Source organism: Scomber scombrus, chromosome 9, assembly GCF_963691925.1.
Source record: "Scomber scombrus chromosome 9, fScoSco1.1, whole genome shotgun sequence".
NCBI lineage: Eukaryota > Metazoa > Chordata > Actinopteri > Scombriformes > Scombridae > Scomber > Scomber scombrus.
The window spans coordinates 29,730,276-29,743,566 of NC_084978.1; the positions used below are offsets into that span (position 1 = coordinate 29,730,276).

The following is a 13,291-nucleotide window of genomic DNA, read 5'->3' on the forward strand; positions in this document are numbered from 1 at the left end:
AAGTATTTAACTTTGACACTATTTAACATGTAACACCTTACATGTTCTTTCAATTACACAATTTAAGGAATACTGGTATTATAAATCCATCATCTGGTTAAAACACGGTTAAGCAGAAGCCTTCCTGTTATAATATCTCACATATTTTCAGACATGTGTATTACAAAGTGCTAAAAGCTAAAGGCATAGAAGGGTTTGATGGTGAAAGCACAGGACTGAGCAGGAACATACATTCAAAAGATCAAGTTAATATAGTCATTCAAAATATTTATAACACCTGATTTCTGACAAATTTGAATTTGACACATGGTAATGTATTTCTACAACTCCCTCATCCCTTCAAATACGGATCCCATGACCTCACTGTTCTCTAAATAGAACTATGATGATGATATGAACTGAATGAACAGTGATGATGATATATTATTAATTATTAGTATTATTAGTAATTCAGTAAATGTGTAAATGTACATCAAGACTGGGATGTTAAATCAAATGAGTCCAGGTAATACATATGGTTGTTATCATATCTGTCAGGGCACTATTATGTTACTCAGAAAATTACATTTAAAGGTGCAGTGTGTAGAATTTAGTGGCATCTAGCACAATGGACTTGGCAGAAATGGAATAAAGTGTAAGTATAAGTATGTTTTAATTAGTGTATAATCACCTGAAAATAATAATCATTGTGTTTTGTTACCTTAGAGTAAGCCTTTATATTTACATATGGCATGGGTCTTCTTCCACAGAGGCCGCCATGTTGCACCATGTTTCTACAGTAGCCAAGATCAGACAAACTAAACACTGGCTCTAGCCTTTCACATTTTTTCACAAGTTTCGCAGTTGCCATAGATGAAAGAGAGGGGTGACAGAGCACAACGAGTTGCAATCTGCATCCTCACCACTACATGCCACTTTATCCTACACTCCTGTCCTTTAAAAATACAGTTATTTCCACTAAGTCATCCACTCAATTAACCCCAGCTGATCCCCAGAGGCCCTTACCTCTTAAGGTCATGGTCATTTAGGTGATCTTTACCACAGGTTGACAAGATGACAGGAACAGGGAAGAAAACCTTTCAGATTGGCTGAATGACGCTGTGACCATCTTTTTAATGAAATGAATATGTGTTGGTTTCCTGCACTCTATTTTATTTTGTTTTTCTTTGCTTTTTTTAGGGTTTTTTTTCTTTTCAGTTCAATGAATTAATGGATTTTCTTCTTTTTTTTCAGAATGGTATTATGTATTGCTTGTATATCATTTACCATTTGTGTCTTTGATACTTTGATCTGTGACAAAGTGTTTATTTATTAATTGACTTGTCTGATTGTGTGGAGATTTGACCCTGAGGCAGACTTGTGTGCGGTTGATAAGCTTTGTGTAGGCTCTATGATTTTTTTCACTGCTTTGAGCACCAAAAACAAAATTTCATTTACTTCTGTCATATTTGGGTGGGGACAAAAGTTAAACAGGTTTACACAAATCTGATTATCTACATGATTTAACACCAGTTTTGAGTTAGAACAGCTTTTGTTATTTAGGGGAATTGACCCTTTAAAAGGTAAGATTTGTTTTGTCCTTGAAACTAAACAAAAATAACAAATTAATATATACTTGACTACTGTGCCTCATGATAGAGGACTGAAGCAGTTCTGTACTTGAACAGCAGGTGGAGCTAACTCTCCAGTAAAGTCACTAACCCGCCATTACAATAGACGACGACGAAGAAGAAGAAGAAGAACCATAGCAACGCGATTAAACAGAAATGTCGGCCTCAGCTGCTGCAGCCTGGTTCTGTTCATTTCTCCTGTTTACCGCCGTCACTACCGACGAAAACACAACAAGCTACAACTTCAATACGACTGACTATCCCGAGCTGAACTTCACGTACAGCTTTACGGAAAGTTCTACAACAGCACGGCCTGACTCCACCACCACAACACCGAGCTACAGCAGCACCGACGACCCGCTTAGACCAACCGTCCCCGGCGACCCGCTGCCCGCTTCCGGCTACCTCCTCACTCCTGTGACGGACGGTACGTTCCACCTGTAGCTCCCTGTTTGCTTCAAACTTTATTACAGAGCGTTATTTCTCAACCAGTGAAGCGTACAGTCTGCTATTCCTCAGGCAGTTAGCTGCTGTGGGAATCAAACATGAGCCATGTGTCCGTATGTTCATCTGATGCCAGTCAGCATATTTACAGATCTTAATGGAGTTTTTTTATCTAATGATCTGTTGTGGCAGTAAACTGTATGACACCCTTTACTCTTTGCATAGCACTATAAGGTGGATCAGGTTAATGTGGGACACTTTTTGCTATTCTGACTTGCTCACCATATTTACATATGAATCTAATACATTATATTAACACCTAATATCATTATGAAATCACTGAGATGTTTCCTTGTTAAATCAGAAGACAATGTTTAGATATTGTACTCAAAAGGAAAATGGCACATATATTAATGTTCCTTGTGTCAAATCACTTCAGAATTAGTAGCTTTTATAATCTGGGACACTAGTTTTTAGGCTTAGAAATACTTTGATATATACAAAGCAGCTTTATCTGCCAAAACTTTCTGAAATGTGCATACCCATGTTTGGTCATTATTTCAGAGCACAGACATACACATTATACACATGCATATAGGCTACATTCTGTACGTCTAATATATATTATACATATAATATAGACACATCATTAAGTTTATTAAAACATAATTCCCAATCTTACACATATCTGCCCATTGAAAAATCCACGTCCACCTGTTAACGTATCCTAGATATGAACATGAGTGTAAAGACACATACACATAGCCAGAACAACACATACATACATGTAGCAGCCAAATATACATATTTCAATTCAATGCCTTTATTGTCATTGCACAGCAGCACAATGGCATTGTGTGTCCCCAGTGGCTAATAACATATAAAAAACAGCAACAGACAGTATACATAAAACAACATACAGTGAGACACATAAAAGAAACCACTGTTAAAAAAAGAGAATATAAGAATGGCAGTAATAAATATAGATGCAGTTATAAATAAGAGCAGTTGTGGCAGATTTAATTGCACATACCAGTACATTCGGGAAAAAAACTGTTAAGGAATCTTGAAGTGCAAGATTTAATGGATCTGTATTACCTTCCAGAGGACAGCAGTGTGAGTGTCCTACAATATACGTAACACATCCTTCATATAGCCCAGAAAGTGAAGGTAGCTTTTTTTAAGGATTAGTTTCTCAATCAGCTGAGTCACGTTTGAGACTAATGAATAATCAAGCATTATCATGAAAAAGTCATTTTGACCTGAGTGTTTGTGTGTGTGTGTGTGTGTGTGTGTGTGTGTGTGTGTGTGTGTGTGTGTGTGTGTGTGTGTGTGTGTGTGTGTGTGTGTGTGTGTGTGTGTGTGTCTGTGTGTGTGTCTGTGTGTGTGTGTGTGTGTGTGTGTGTGTGTGTGTGTGTGTGTGTGTGTGTGTGTATGTATGTATGTGCGTTCCAGTGTCCACGTTGTGCCCCTGCGACGAGCACAGGGATGTGTGTGACATCAACTGCTGCTGTGACAGACAGTGTAGTGAGCAGGTAGCTCTGTTCACCAGCTGCTCAGTGAACACTGTCAGGTGAGTCTACTGCTTCAGAAGGAGCTGAACAATGCTGATAACTATGCCATGCTTCCATTCACTACGGGTCAGTAACACAGAGATACGGACGGGGGACAAATTAAAGGAACAACCTGAATAAATGTGTAGAGAAACATGCACAGTGCACTGCATGATACAATTAAGCAGTTAACATCCAAACATGCTCCTTGGCAAGTGGGTCAGTGACAAATAAGGGTTGGCAAGATGAGCAATTCAAAAATATGTTAAAAACTAGTTTTAAAAGCAGCATCAGGTTTGTTAAAATGTACATTTAGTATTTGTGTTGGTTTTATATCATTTGAAATGATATTTGCATCATTTTTTACCAAAAGTAAGACTGAATGCTCCTGAAAATGTCAAATGGTGTAACCACTAAAGTAAAGTAAAGTGTAAATATTACATATTCTATCTACCTACAGTGTATTTAAGTGGACTTATACTAATAATTACTTATTTTTAAAGCATTAAATGAAAAGAAACATGTTTGTAGTATTTCTACATTTAAATTTTAAAGCATTTTGTCAATATTAAGCAGGACATATCCTAAACCTAAACCATTTTTTAAAAATATGTTTTGACAAATTATGTACAATTTGTTAAAAAAGCATAGTGATGCATTGCAAAAGTGAATTATATTTATTCCACATTTGAGTTCAAATATATTTTTCCTATATATAATCTAATATTTTATGAAAAAGACTGGTTACACCAGTTGACACTGGGTTGCATCACAATATTTGACCCATGTATAAAAATGCTGAGCAGGCCCAGTTGATTCTGATTTTGTATCATAACTATAAAGCAAAGACTGTAGAATGAATACCAAGCAGCACTGAAGCTGTTCTGACAACACTTGGTGGCCCAACACCTTACTAACACTCTTTATGTTGGTTTTTCCTGTAATCTGCCCCCGTCTGTAATACTGTACTGAAGAAATAATAATAGTGTTAATAAGTAAGATCATAACCGTCAGTGTCTTTAATACATTTCTGTCCCAATGATTTAGTCACAAAGCTCTGATTTTACTGCTAACTCTCAAGTGTAGCTGCTGATTTCTTAATGAAATGCTGGTAAGAAAAAAACAATGAAGAAGGAAAGCTTAACTTTTATATTAATAGCTCACTTGTTAAATTGAGCATCATGGACATTTCCAGTAACAATGATGTCATACTCCTTAGTGCTGCTCTCAGTTTCTCTTTGAACAGAAACACTGATTTCATTCACTTTAAAGTTCTGTTTCAGTCATCGTCACTAAAACTGAATAAAATACATTCAGTCACTGCTAGAATTTCCAATTAAAAGCCTTCCAATAGAGGTAGGATTATGCCTTACCTGTGGAAGGCTTTTAATGTGAAAAGTGTGTTGAGTTTTATTGATGAAAAGGCAGAATGGAAGCAACATGAAAACACATGTACATACAGGCCTACTTCTCTCTGCTGTTTACACTCATTTCATTCAGTACTACTTCAGTTTATATAACAGATTAGATTTGATCCACAGTTAAACAATACGATCACATCACTAAACTACTATTAGATGACTTTCTGTTTCCATTATGTTATGAGAGTAAGTGTCACCATTCATTCAGTGTTTCTTACAGGTTTTTAAATGGAGATAAGAAATATGTACCGTATGTAAAGGCTCATCCTTTGTATTTATTATTTTATTTAAAGTCGTCCTCCACTCAAAAACATGTTTTTCCTCTTTTTCCTTCAGTTGGAACATGTCACACACACATATTCATTATACAAATACACACATATCAAAGCAGATCATTTTGCATGCTCCAAAACATGACTGGAGGGGATTTAAACACATCTGGCCTGTGTGTTTCTAGCGTCAACAAGCAGCTGTGCAGCCGGGATGTGGCCTCCTACTCTTTAAGAATTAAAATAGACGGATACTCAGAGCTGCAGTCGTCTGTGAAGAAGGAGACAAACTCTGACATCTTCTGCATTCATTCACAGAACCGTAAGTCACAGAGTATTTATATCAACTAGCAATCATATGAACATGAATATGAATAAAGCACCAACAATCCAGAGAGATACAGTGTATTATTATGTAAAGGAAAGCTTCCAATCAACTTGCAATTGGTTGGTATTTTGATTATAAAATAACTAAAATCATTATTTCCATTATTAAAACAGCTGATGATGCAGCTTTACTTAAATCTTCCACCAATTGCTCAATTCATAGATTTAAATTCATTTTAATGCTGAATTTAAAGGATAAGGCTGGTATTATTTTACAAATTACTTTATTTGTGTGTGTGTGTGTGTGTGTGTGTGTGTGTGTGTGTGTGTGTGTGTGTGTGTCTGTGTCTGTGTGTGTGTGTGTCCAGGTTTTGATGGACTGTCTCATCCCTCGCCCGCTCTTCCAACTGACAGCAACTTCGACTCCCTCTTTAAACAATTTACCCAGTTTTTTTTCGGCTCGGAGGTCACCGGCAGTCAGGTGTCGACCACAGAGCTCCGGGCCTCATCTGGATACCAGGTGAGTCTCTGCTAACAATCTCTCAAACTGCTTCTATCATTAAATGAGTGTGTGCTCATCCTCTGCTGATGCTGTGTGGTTTCAGTATGGAGATGTGATGCTGACAGCAGGAGAGAGTGGACAGAGAGGGATGTTCTGGCTGCCAGCTGCTGCTCTCACTGCTGACTGTGTGGACAACAGTCCTGCAGGTAGATACTGCTCACCTGAATGTGACACTATACTGGACTGTGAAACTGACATGAAGTATGAGTAGGCCTGTCACGATAATTAGATGGTGAGAGTGTAGCGGCTACACCCCTGAGTTTACTGAATGAAGCAACAGTGTGTTTTATTGCTCATTAATATAATGTTTAATTTGAGGGGGAAAATAGGAAGAATCTTTCATTTTAAAGTCATATATTCTTCCTTTAATGCTTCAACTTTAAGTATATACTGCACCAAGATCACACATGATTGTATTGAATCACTACCCACATCTCCAGTATGTCACAAATAATCACAAGAAGAGTCCAAATGCTTCATGTGAACAGACCTTCTATTCAGTAACTCTAATGGATTATTTTAATGAAAGGTTTCCTCAGCAGTCAATCTAATAAAATACTATGTCAACACTTCAGCAGTGTTCTAACTGTAAAGCAGTCAGTGAAGAGGTGGCATGTTTATGATAATAGCTGCAGAGGTTACTGAGGAACATGTGAGGTGACTGCTGTCATGTGACATATCACTACAAACATGGTCCAAGGTGCAACACACATAAAAGTCCTTCTGCTCACTACTCTCTGCTGATGAGCGGTGTCTGAGCTCTCTGTACTCTTCTGTACTGTAGAACTGTGTCTCAATCTTTAAGAAAAGTCTAAAGACAAAGCTCTTTTGTGAACACCTCCACACTTGATGGACTGATGTAAAACAAAAATATACATTCTTTTACACACTCTATAGACCGCCTGTTGGTACTAACATCCTATCTAACTCACACATAAGGCACTAATACTTATATAGAATTCAATTTAAGATTTTATTAGTAATTTTCAAATCCATACATGGTCTAGCTCTGCTTTCTATTTCACAACTCCTCACACCTTCCTCTGTACCGAGATCCCTCACATCTAAAAATCAGACGTTGTTAAAAGGTTCACGCTTAAAAATAAGAGAAATCATGCTTTTATTGTTGTAGCTTCAATGCTGTTGAACAACCCCCCCCCCCCCCCCCCTCAGTATTAGATCAGCTGAGTCAGTTCTTCATTTTAAAAACCCACCTGTACAGACATTTCATTTCATTTTTACTCTGCATCAGTTAAATACCTCTTTTATATCCACAGCTTGTTAAGAGTGATGCTTCCAACTGATTTAAAACTGAAGTATGGCATGTTAAAAGAGCAGCTATAAGACAAGATAGGAAGTATGGGTTTTCTGTCATCTTATTTTCTTATAATTTCTTATCTCAAACATGCTGTAGTGTATTTTCTCTGTTACTAATTAGTGTTGTTTTTTTTCTCTGCTTGTGTCCCAGCGTTCCTGAAGCAGCAGAGCAGCCGGTGTTCCCGCCGTGTGGACCTGGAGCAGGACTGCAGCACTCTGCCGGCTCTCAGCATGGACACATACACTGACATCCAGCTACTTACTGTGAGTCCCACCTTCACTCTAATACACACTGTGCATCCTGTCAAAATAAAAGTCCACGCTCAAACACGCTCAGGTACTATCAGTGAGGGAGATTTAATGCACCGCAGGAGTCATGCTGTGATTAAAGGGGCACTCCAAAAAATTTTACGTTCTCATGCCTTTAATTGTTTGAGTGTTTGGTGAGTTCACTTTTCCTCAATCATCCTGGACTGTTCCTTTACATTCTTTTATTTTGATAAGCAAAAGTAGGTCATTTGTATGTTTGTAGATAAATTAGCTTTTGTACTGGACGTTTAAAACACTAACAAACTCTTCAAAAAGGATCAGCTGATGTTCATTTAAATATTTTATTTTACTCTACAGGGGAAGAACAAAGATGCAGAAGTGAGTATGCCTACTTTTTGTTATTATTTCTGTCAAATGTAATTACTTAATTCGTTCATTGATTGATTACTGACAACAAGTTTAATAATCATTAAGTCATTTTTTTGTTATTTTTTAAAAACAGAAATCACAAAAAAGTTGTAGATTTTCAGATTGATTAAAAACTCAATAACTTATGGACAAAAGGTGTTGGCCATTTTATTTGACTATTTTCTGTTGTTCTACAGACCAAATGATTGATGAATTGAGAACATAATTGTCAGATTAATCCATAATGAAAATAATAATTAGATTTAATAATAATTCAATTAGAATCAGAATCAGAAAGCCTTTTGTCTAATTTCAACAAAATTGGCTCATAGAAATTGGCACAAGATAATAAGATAAATAATCCAAAAATATAAACATAAACACTAAAATACAAAGCTGAGTGCAGGGATTTTGCTCTATAAGTAACATGGATGGATGAAGTGAATGTAAATGATGAAGTATTGCACAGAGTGTAACTGTAGTACAGTGCAGAACTATGATTGAAAACAACAATTAAACTCTATGTACAGTAAAGAAGTGATCACCTGTCCTTTAAAATGATACATTCATAGAAGCAGAAGTTAAATGGTGCAAATTCATAACAAACTTAATGCAGTACATTTAATAAAAAGTTATGCATTTCTTTTAGTGTATATAGCAGCTATATATACAGTGTATTTCACACTTAAAAGGCACTTCCCTAGATTAAGATTTGGTGCAGAATTGAGCCTCCGAATCCCATAACGACATCCCAGCTCAGTCCCAGCTGAGAGGAAGATTTAGAATATGAAGGTGCAGTTAAATACTTTACAATAATCAGGGAGCTGCATGAAAGTCTCTTCACTGGCCAACACAGCCTCCACCTAATCAGGAAATGTAGCAAGGTAGTGCTGCTTTTGCAAGAACAATAGTCAAGCCACCCAAAAAAACACGTTGTCTTTGAACTTACCACATAGTGAAATAAGTCTGAGGTAAAGTTTAGCAACGCAGAGACAGGACCATGACTTCCCTCTCTCACAACGTTATGTCCATTTCCCAAGAAGAAGGAAGTTATTGTCACACTGGCACTGATGACACACACCTACACCTACTATTCTTCACAAACAGTGCAGAGTTTAAATGTGTGTGTGTGTGTGTGTGTGTGTGTGTGTTTCTTATAGCTTCCAAACTTTTACGTTTGGCACGACCAATCAACTCTCTGAAATGTAATTGACATGTCATCAGTGATAATCATGTCAATCAATCAATCAATCAATCAATCAATCAAACAAACTGTAGTTTAATGTAGTTCAAAATGCTTCTCAGTTGATTGACCAGCTGATAATAACAATAATGAATAACAACATGAAGAAAAGGAATAAAAAATGATGAGGGAACTAACAAAAATAAATAAAAAAAACTGACAAAATGCATGCAAGAGAAATTAAAAAAAATGAGAGAAAATAAAAAAGTTCATTTAAAAAGAAAAAAAAGGTTAAAATAGATTGAAAAGACAAAACAAAAGTAAAAATGAAATAAAACATTTAAAAAAATAACGTAACATAAAAGCTCAACCAAAACTATTTTTAAAAGAGATTAAAAGACAAAAGAATCATGAATAAAATCAACAAAACAACATAAAATAAAGTAGGACAATGTTTCAAACATCAAAACCAATAGAATAAAAATAGATTTCTTAATCAAAAGCCAGGCTGCCAATGCCATATGTTATTATTATAAACCTGTGCAGAGCTTTCATTGAATATGTGCTTTATTTTGCAGATGATAACATCATATATATATATATAAATATAACAATGCTGCCAATAATAAAAATAGGCATATTGTGCACTGTGGTAGATAATTTAATGTACAGGTTTAAAGTCTCAGCATATAAACCAGTGTCTGTGTGTAAAATATGAACAAACACTGCATGCTGCAACAGTAATAAAAAGAATGCAATACATTATTGATCCATGTTAAACATGTGTGTGTTTGTGGAGGTTGTTCCTGTGCTGCTGGTTTCAGTCGTCCTGCAGTCTCTAGACGGGACTCAGACTGAGCTGCAGATCAGCGGAGGAGAAACCTTCAGCCCTGCTCTCCTGAACCCAGACGTCTGTGCTAACGTGGTGCTTAAGGTGAGTACACATGTGACTAAAACCTCCTGCAAATAGAAGAAGTCATTGTCGGACCAATCAGGCATTTTGTCCCCTCAGGTTGTCTATGTGATGAAGTACAGTCCAGATGGACAGATAGTGGATGTGATGGTGTCTCTGGTGCTTGGATTTGTCCAGAACACAGCGCTGCCTCTAGAACAGGAGTTTCATATCACATTTATCCAGGTAGAGTCTCAACAAGCTACTTTCTATTAAAGAGTTACTTTAATCTAGTTTTATTGGATTTTTTAATATACAATAGTTTCTGCTGCTTTCAACTGCATCTCACAGTCCTCAGTGGACACACAGACACACACACACACACACACACACACAGACTGATAAACATTTTCTCAGTTGCTGTCCAATCAAACGTGAGATTTGATTGAAAGCTAACAAAAAAAAGAAGCTTGTAAGTTAGTACATTGAGTGAACTGTTGTGTAAAAGCCTTCATACTATACTCATACAGTACATTGTGTGTGTGTGTGTGTGTGTGTGTGTGTGTGTGTGTGTGTGTGTGTGTGTGTGTGTGTGTGTGTGTGTGTTGAACAGGACGATGGTGAGGACGTGTTTGTCCACTACAGTGGGAATCCAGGTTATGTGGTTGGACTGCCGCTTGTTTCTGGACAAAAAACTGCAGAATATCCTTTACCTGCCTGAAAGTACAGTGAGATTTGAATGAGGCAGCAGTAGTGTGGGGGGGGGGGTTTAAGGTTACAGTGTTTAATAGAGGTCTGATGTGCTACATGTCCCAGCATTTGTCCTTAACAGTCTTCCTCACTGGGATTGTGAGAAGCGTTGACCCCAGAGGCACACTGTCTCTTCTCCACAGCTCTGAAGACCAGGACTGTCTGCAGGGTCCACATCAGCGCTCCCCCCTCCTGTTCGGTGTGGACTCTGTGTCCGGCTGCACGTTAAGGCAGGACATCCTCACACTCAACACATCTCACTCAGTCCATTGTCTCAGTCAGATCTACATGATGTTGACTTGTCTTGTCCCTGCAGACTGGAGGATGCTGCCAACTGCTCCGTGGTGTCACAGGTGCTCCTGGATGTCCTGCGAGGACTAAACTATCCCCAGTATGTGGCTGCCTTTGGAAACTCTCCATTACACAATCCTCTGGACTGGGTATCCATCAAGAGCAGCTTTAGTCCTGGGGTAAGCACTGATTATATACCAACACTGTAGAAAATAGTCTCAGGTCAATTTAAGCTACAATAAAAGTTGTCTTTTTTGTGCATGTGTGACTGTAGCATTTCAGATACAGTTTAAGTCCATTAGGTTAAAATCATTTGGAGTCTGGACATCAAGTCTAAGTTCATACAACTGTGACTTGAAGTCTGTCCTTTTAAGTCATGTGAATTGAATCTCCACTACTGTGTCTGTATTCATCAAACTGAACTATTTACACCTACGAACTCTCTAAAGAACCAACTAATGCAAAAAAATGTTCTTCAGATAGTCAGAGCTATGGATACACCATACTTCCTTATGTGCCATTTTGTACATAGTTTAAAAATCCATGCAGTTTACTCAGTGGTACGTTCTTCATTCTTCAAATACTAATTATGACTTCATTTTTAATATTTTTAAATGTCTGGGAAAAAATAAGAAGTGAAATTAACAATGCTTTGAAAAGGATCAAATCAATGTTGGATATACTGTATACACATACAATAATATTGTATATAAATATTAAAATGTTAGCATCTTGAAACACCAGTGATGAACCCACTGATATTCTTCTTCTATTCTTCATGATACTGCCTCAGCTATCTGATTATTCATCATGAGTGATGATATTAAGTCCAATCAGACAGTAAACAGAGCTTCTGTACTGCAGTCTTCTACTCTGGTCTACTCTGAACAAACTCATCACATTTCTGCATCTCTCTGACATTTAACATGTATAATATATTGCATACTAGTTATTTAGACGTTAAATACTACTTTAAATCAATGTTAACCCCGTATGTGTTTCTACAGTTAATAACCAGTAAGCAAACATGTTGTGAGGCTACAGTACAACAGTATGTTTCATTTACAGGAAGGACAGAGTTGCAACATCCCATTGTCACATCATTTAGAAATTGAATGGACCAAATACGGATCCTTGGTGAATCCCCAAGCTCAGGTTGTGAGCATCAAAGAAGTCATCCAAACCAACACCAGCAGTCTGGTAAGACTTAAAGTTACTGTGGCAGGACATGAGACACAGGAGGTGTCAGTATGCTTCAAACTAACTGCTGAGCAGGTGGTGAACAGTGGGTTTCTCACTGGAAACAGCTGCATGCTGCTGCTGCTGCTGCTGCTGCTGGACACCAGGCTGATAAGAGCAGTGAGAGTGAAACAAAAGGGTGGCAGAGAATGAGACAAGCACTTTGTTTGAAGCATGCTGAGGCTTTTAGGAACAAACTAAAGACGTGCAGGTTTCTTTATGTTGTAACTCAGCTCAAGACAGAGCAATCTATAAGTGTCTAACTATTTCTACTGTGTGTGTATGTGTGTGTATATGTGTGTGTGTGTGTGTCAGGACCTGCTGACCAGAGGCAGCAGCCTTCTGTCAATCAGGAGCTCCGTGTCCTTCGTACCGGTGTCTGCTGCTGCTCTTCCTGGTTTCAGAGCTGCGCCGACCATCGACGCCAAACTACCATTTGACTTCTTCTTCCCTTTCGTGTGATGTGTAACCTTTACCGTACAGATCAGCCTGTCTGTGTGATCAATCTATTGTATATTGTGTGAATAATGTAAATAGATTTTTGGTAAGATTATTGAACAATTTTTTTTTAAATAAATGAAACCACTTCATTTATTTGAATCTCATTTTTTTTACACATCATACAGTCCTTTTAAATGCCACTCAACAAGATGTCAATTTAGTTTTATGTACATGTTATCAATCAAGGAAGGTTTCAGATATTTACAAGCAAATAAAGGTCATGACCTTTTAGCTTTATGGAGTGATGCCCAGTA

At 37.4% G+C, this 13,291-nt stretch overlaps 1 protein-coding gene across 1 annotated transcript; it reads left to right on the forward strand.

Moving 5' to 3' along the window:
- The first annotated feature begins 1,766 nt into the window (after positions 1–1,766).
- LOC133985651 (tectonic-1-like) lies at positions 1,767–13,033 on the forward strand. The gene is made up of 14 exons (XM_062425302.1): positions 1,767–2,037; positions 3,510–3,627; positions 5,486–5,619; positions 5,993–6,144; positions 6,230–6,332; positions 7,655–7,767; positions 8,131–8,151; positions 10,164–10,298; positions 10,377–10,502; positions 10,870–10,958; positions 11,099–11,236; positions 11,323–11,476; positions 12,366–12,497; positions 12,852–13,033. The coding sequence occupies exons 1-14, from the start codon at positions 1,767–1,769 to the stop codon at positions 12,996–12,998; spliced, it is 1,833 nt and encodes a 610-aa protein (XP_062281286.1). The 3' UTR covers positions 12,999–13,033.
- The last annotated feature ends 258 nt before the right edge of the window (positions 13,034–13,291 follow it).

Bases quoted from the DNA above. Each gene is read 5' to 3' on its own strand.
- LOC133985651 (XM_062425302.1), top strand. From the start codon at position 1,767: ATGTCGGCCTCAGCTGCTGCAGCCTGGTTCTGTTCATTTCTCCTGTTT. The intron at 11,477-12,365 runs GTAAGCACTGAT...TTTCATTTACAG, and splicing joins AGAGCAGCTTTAGTCCTGGG to GAAGGACAGAGTTGCAACAT. The intron at 12,498-12,851 runs GTAAGACTTAAA...TGTGTGTGTCAG, and splicing joins AAACCAACACCAGCAGTCTG to GACCTGCTGACCAGAGGCAG.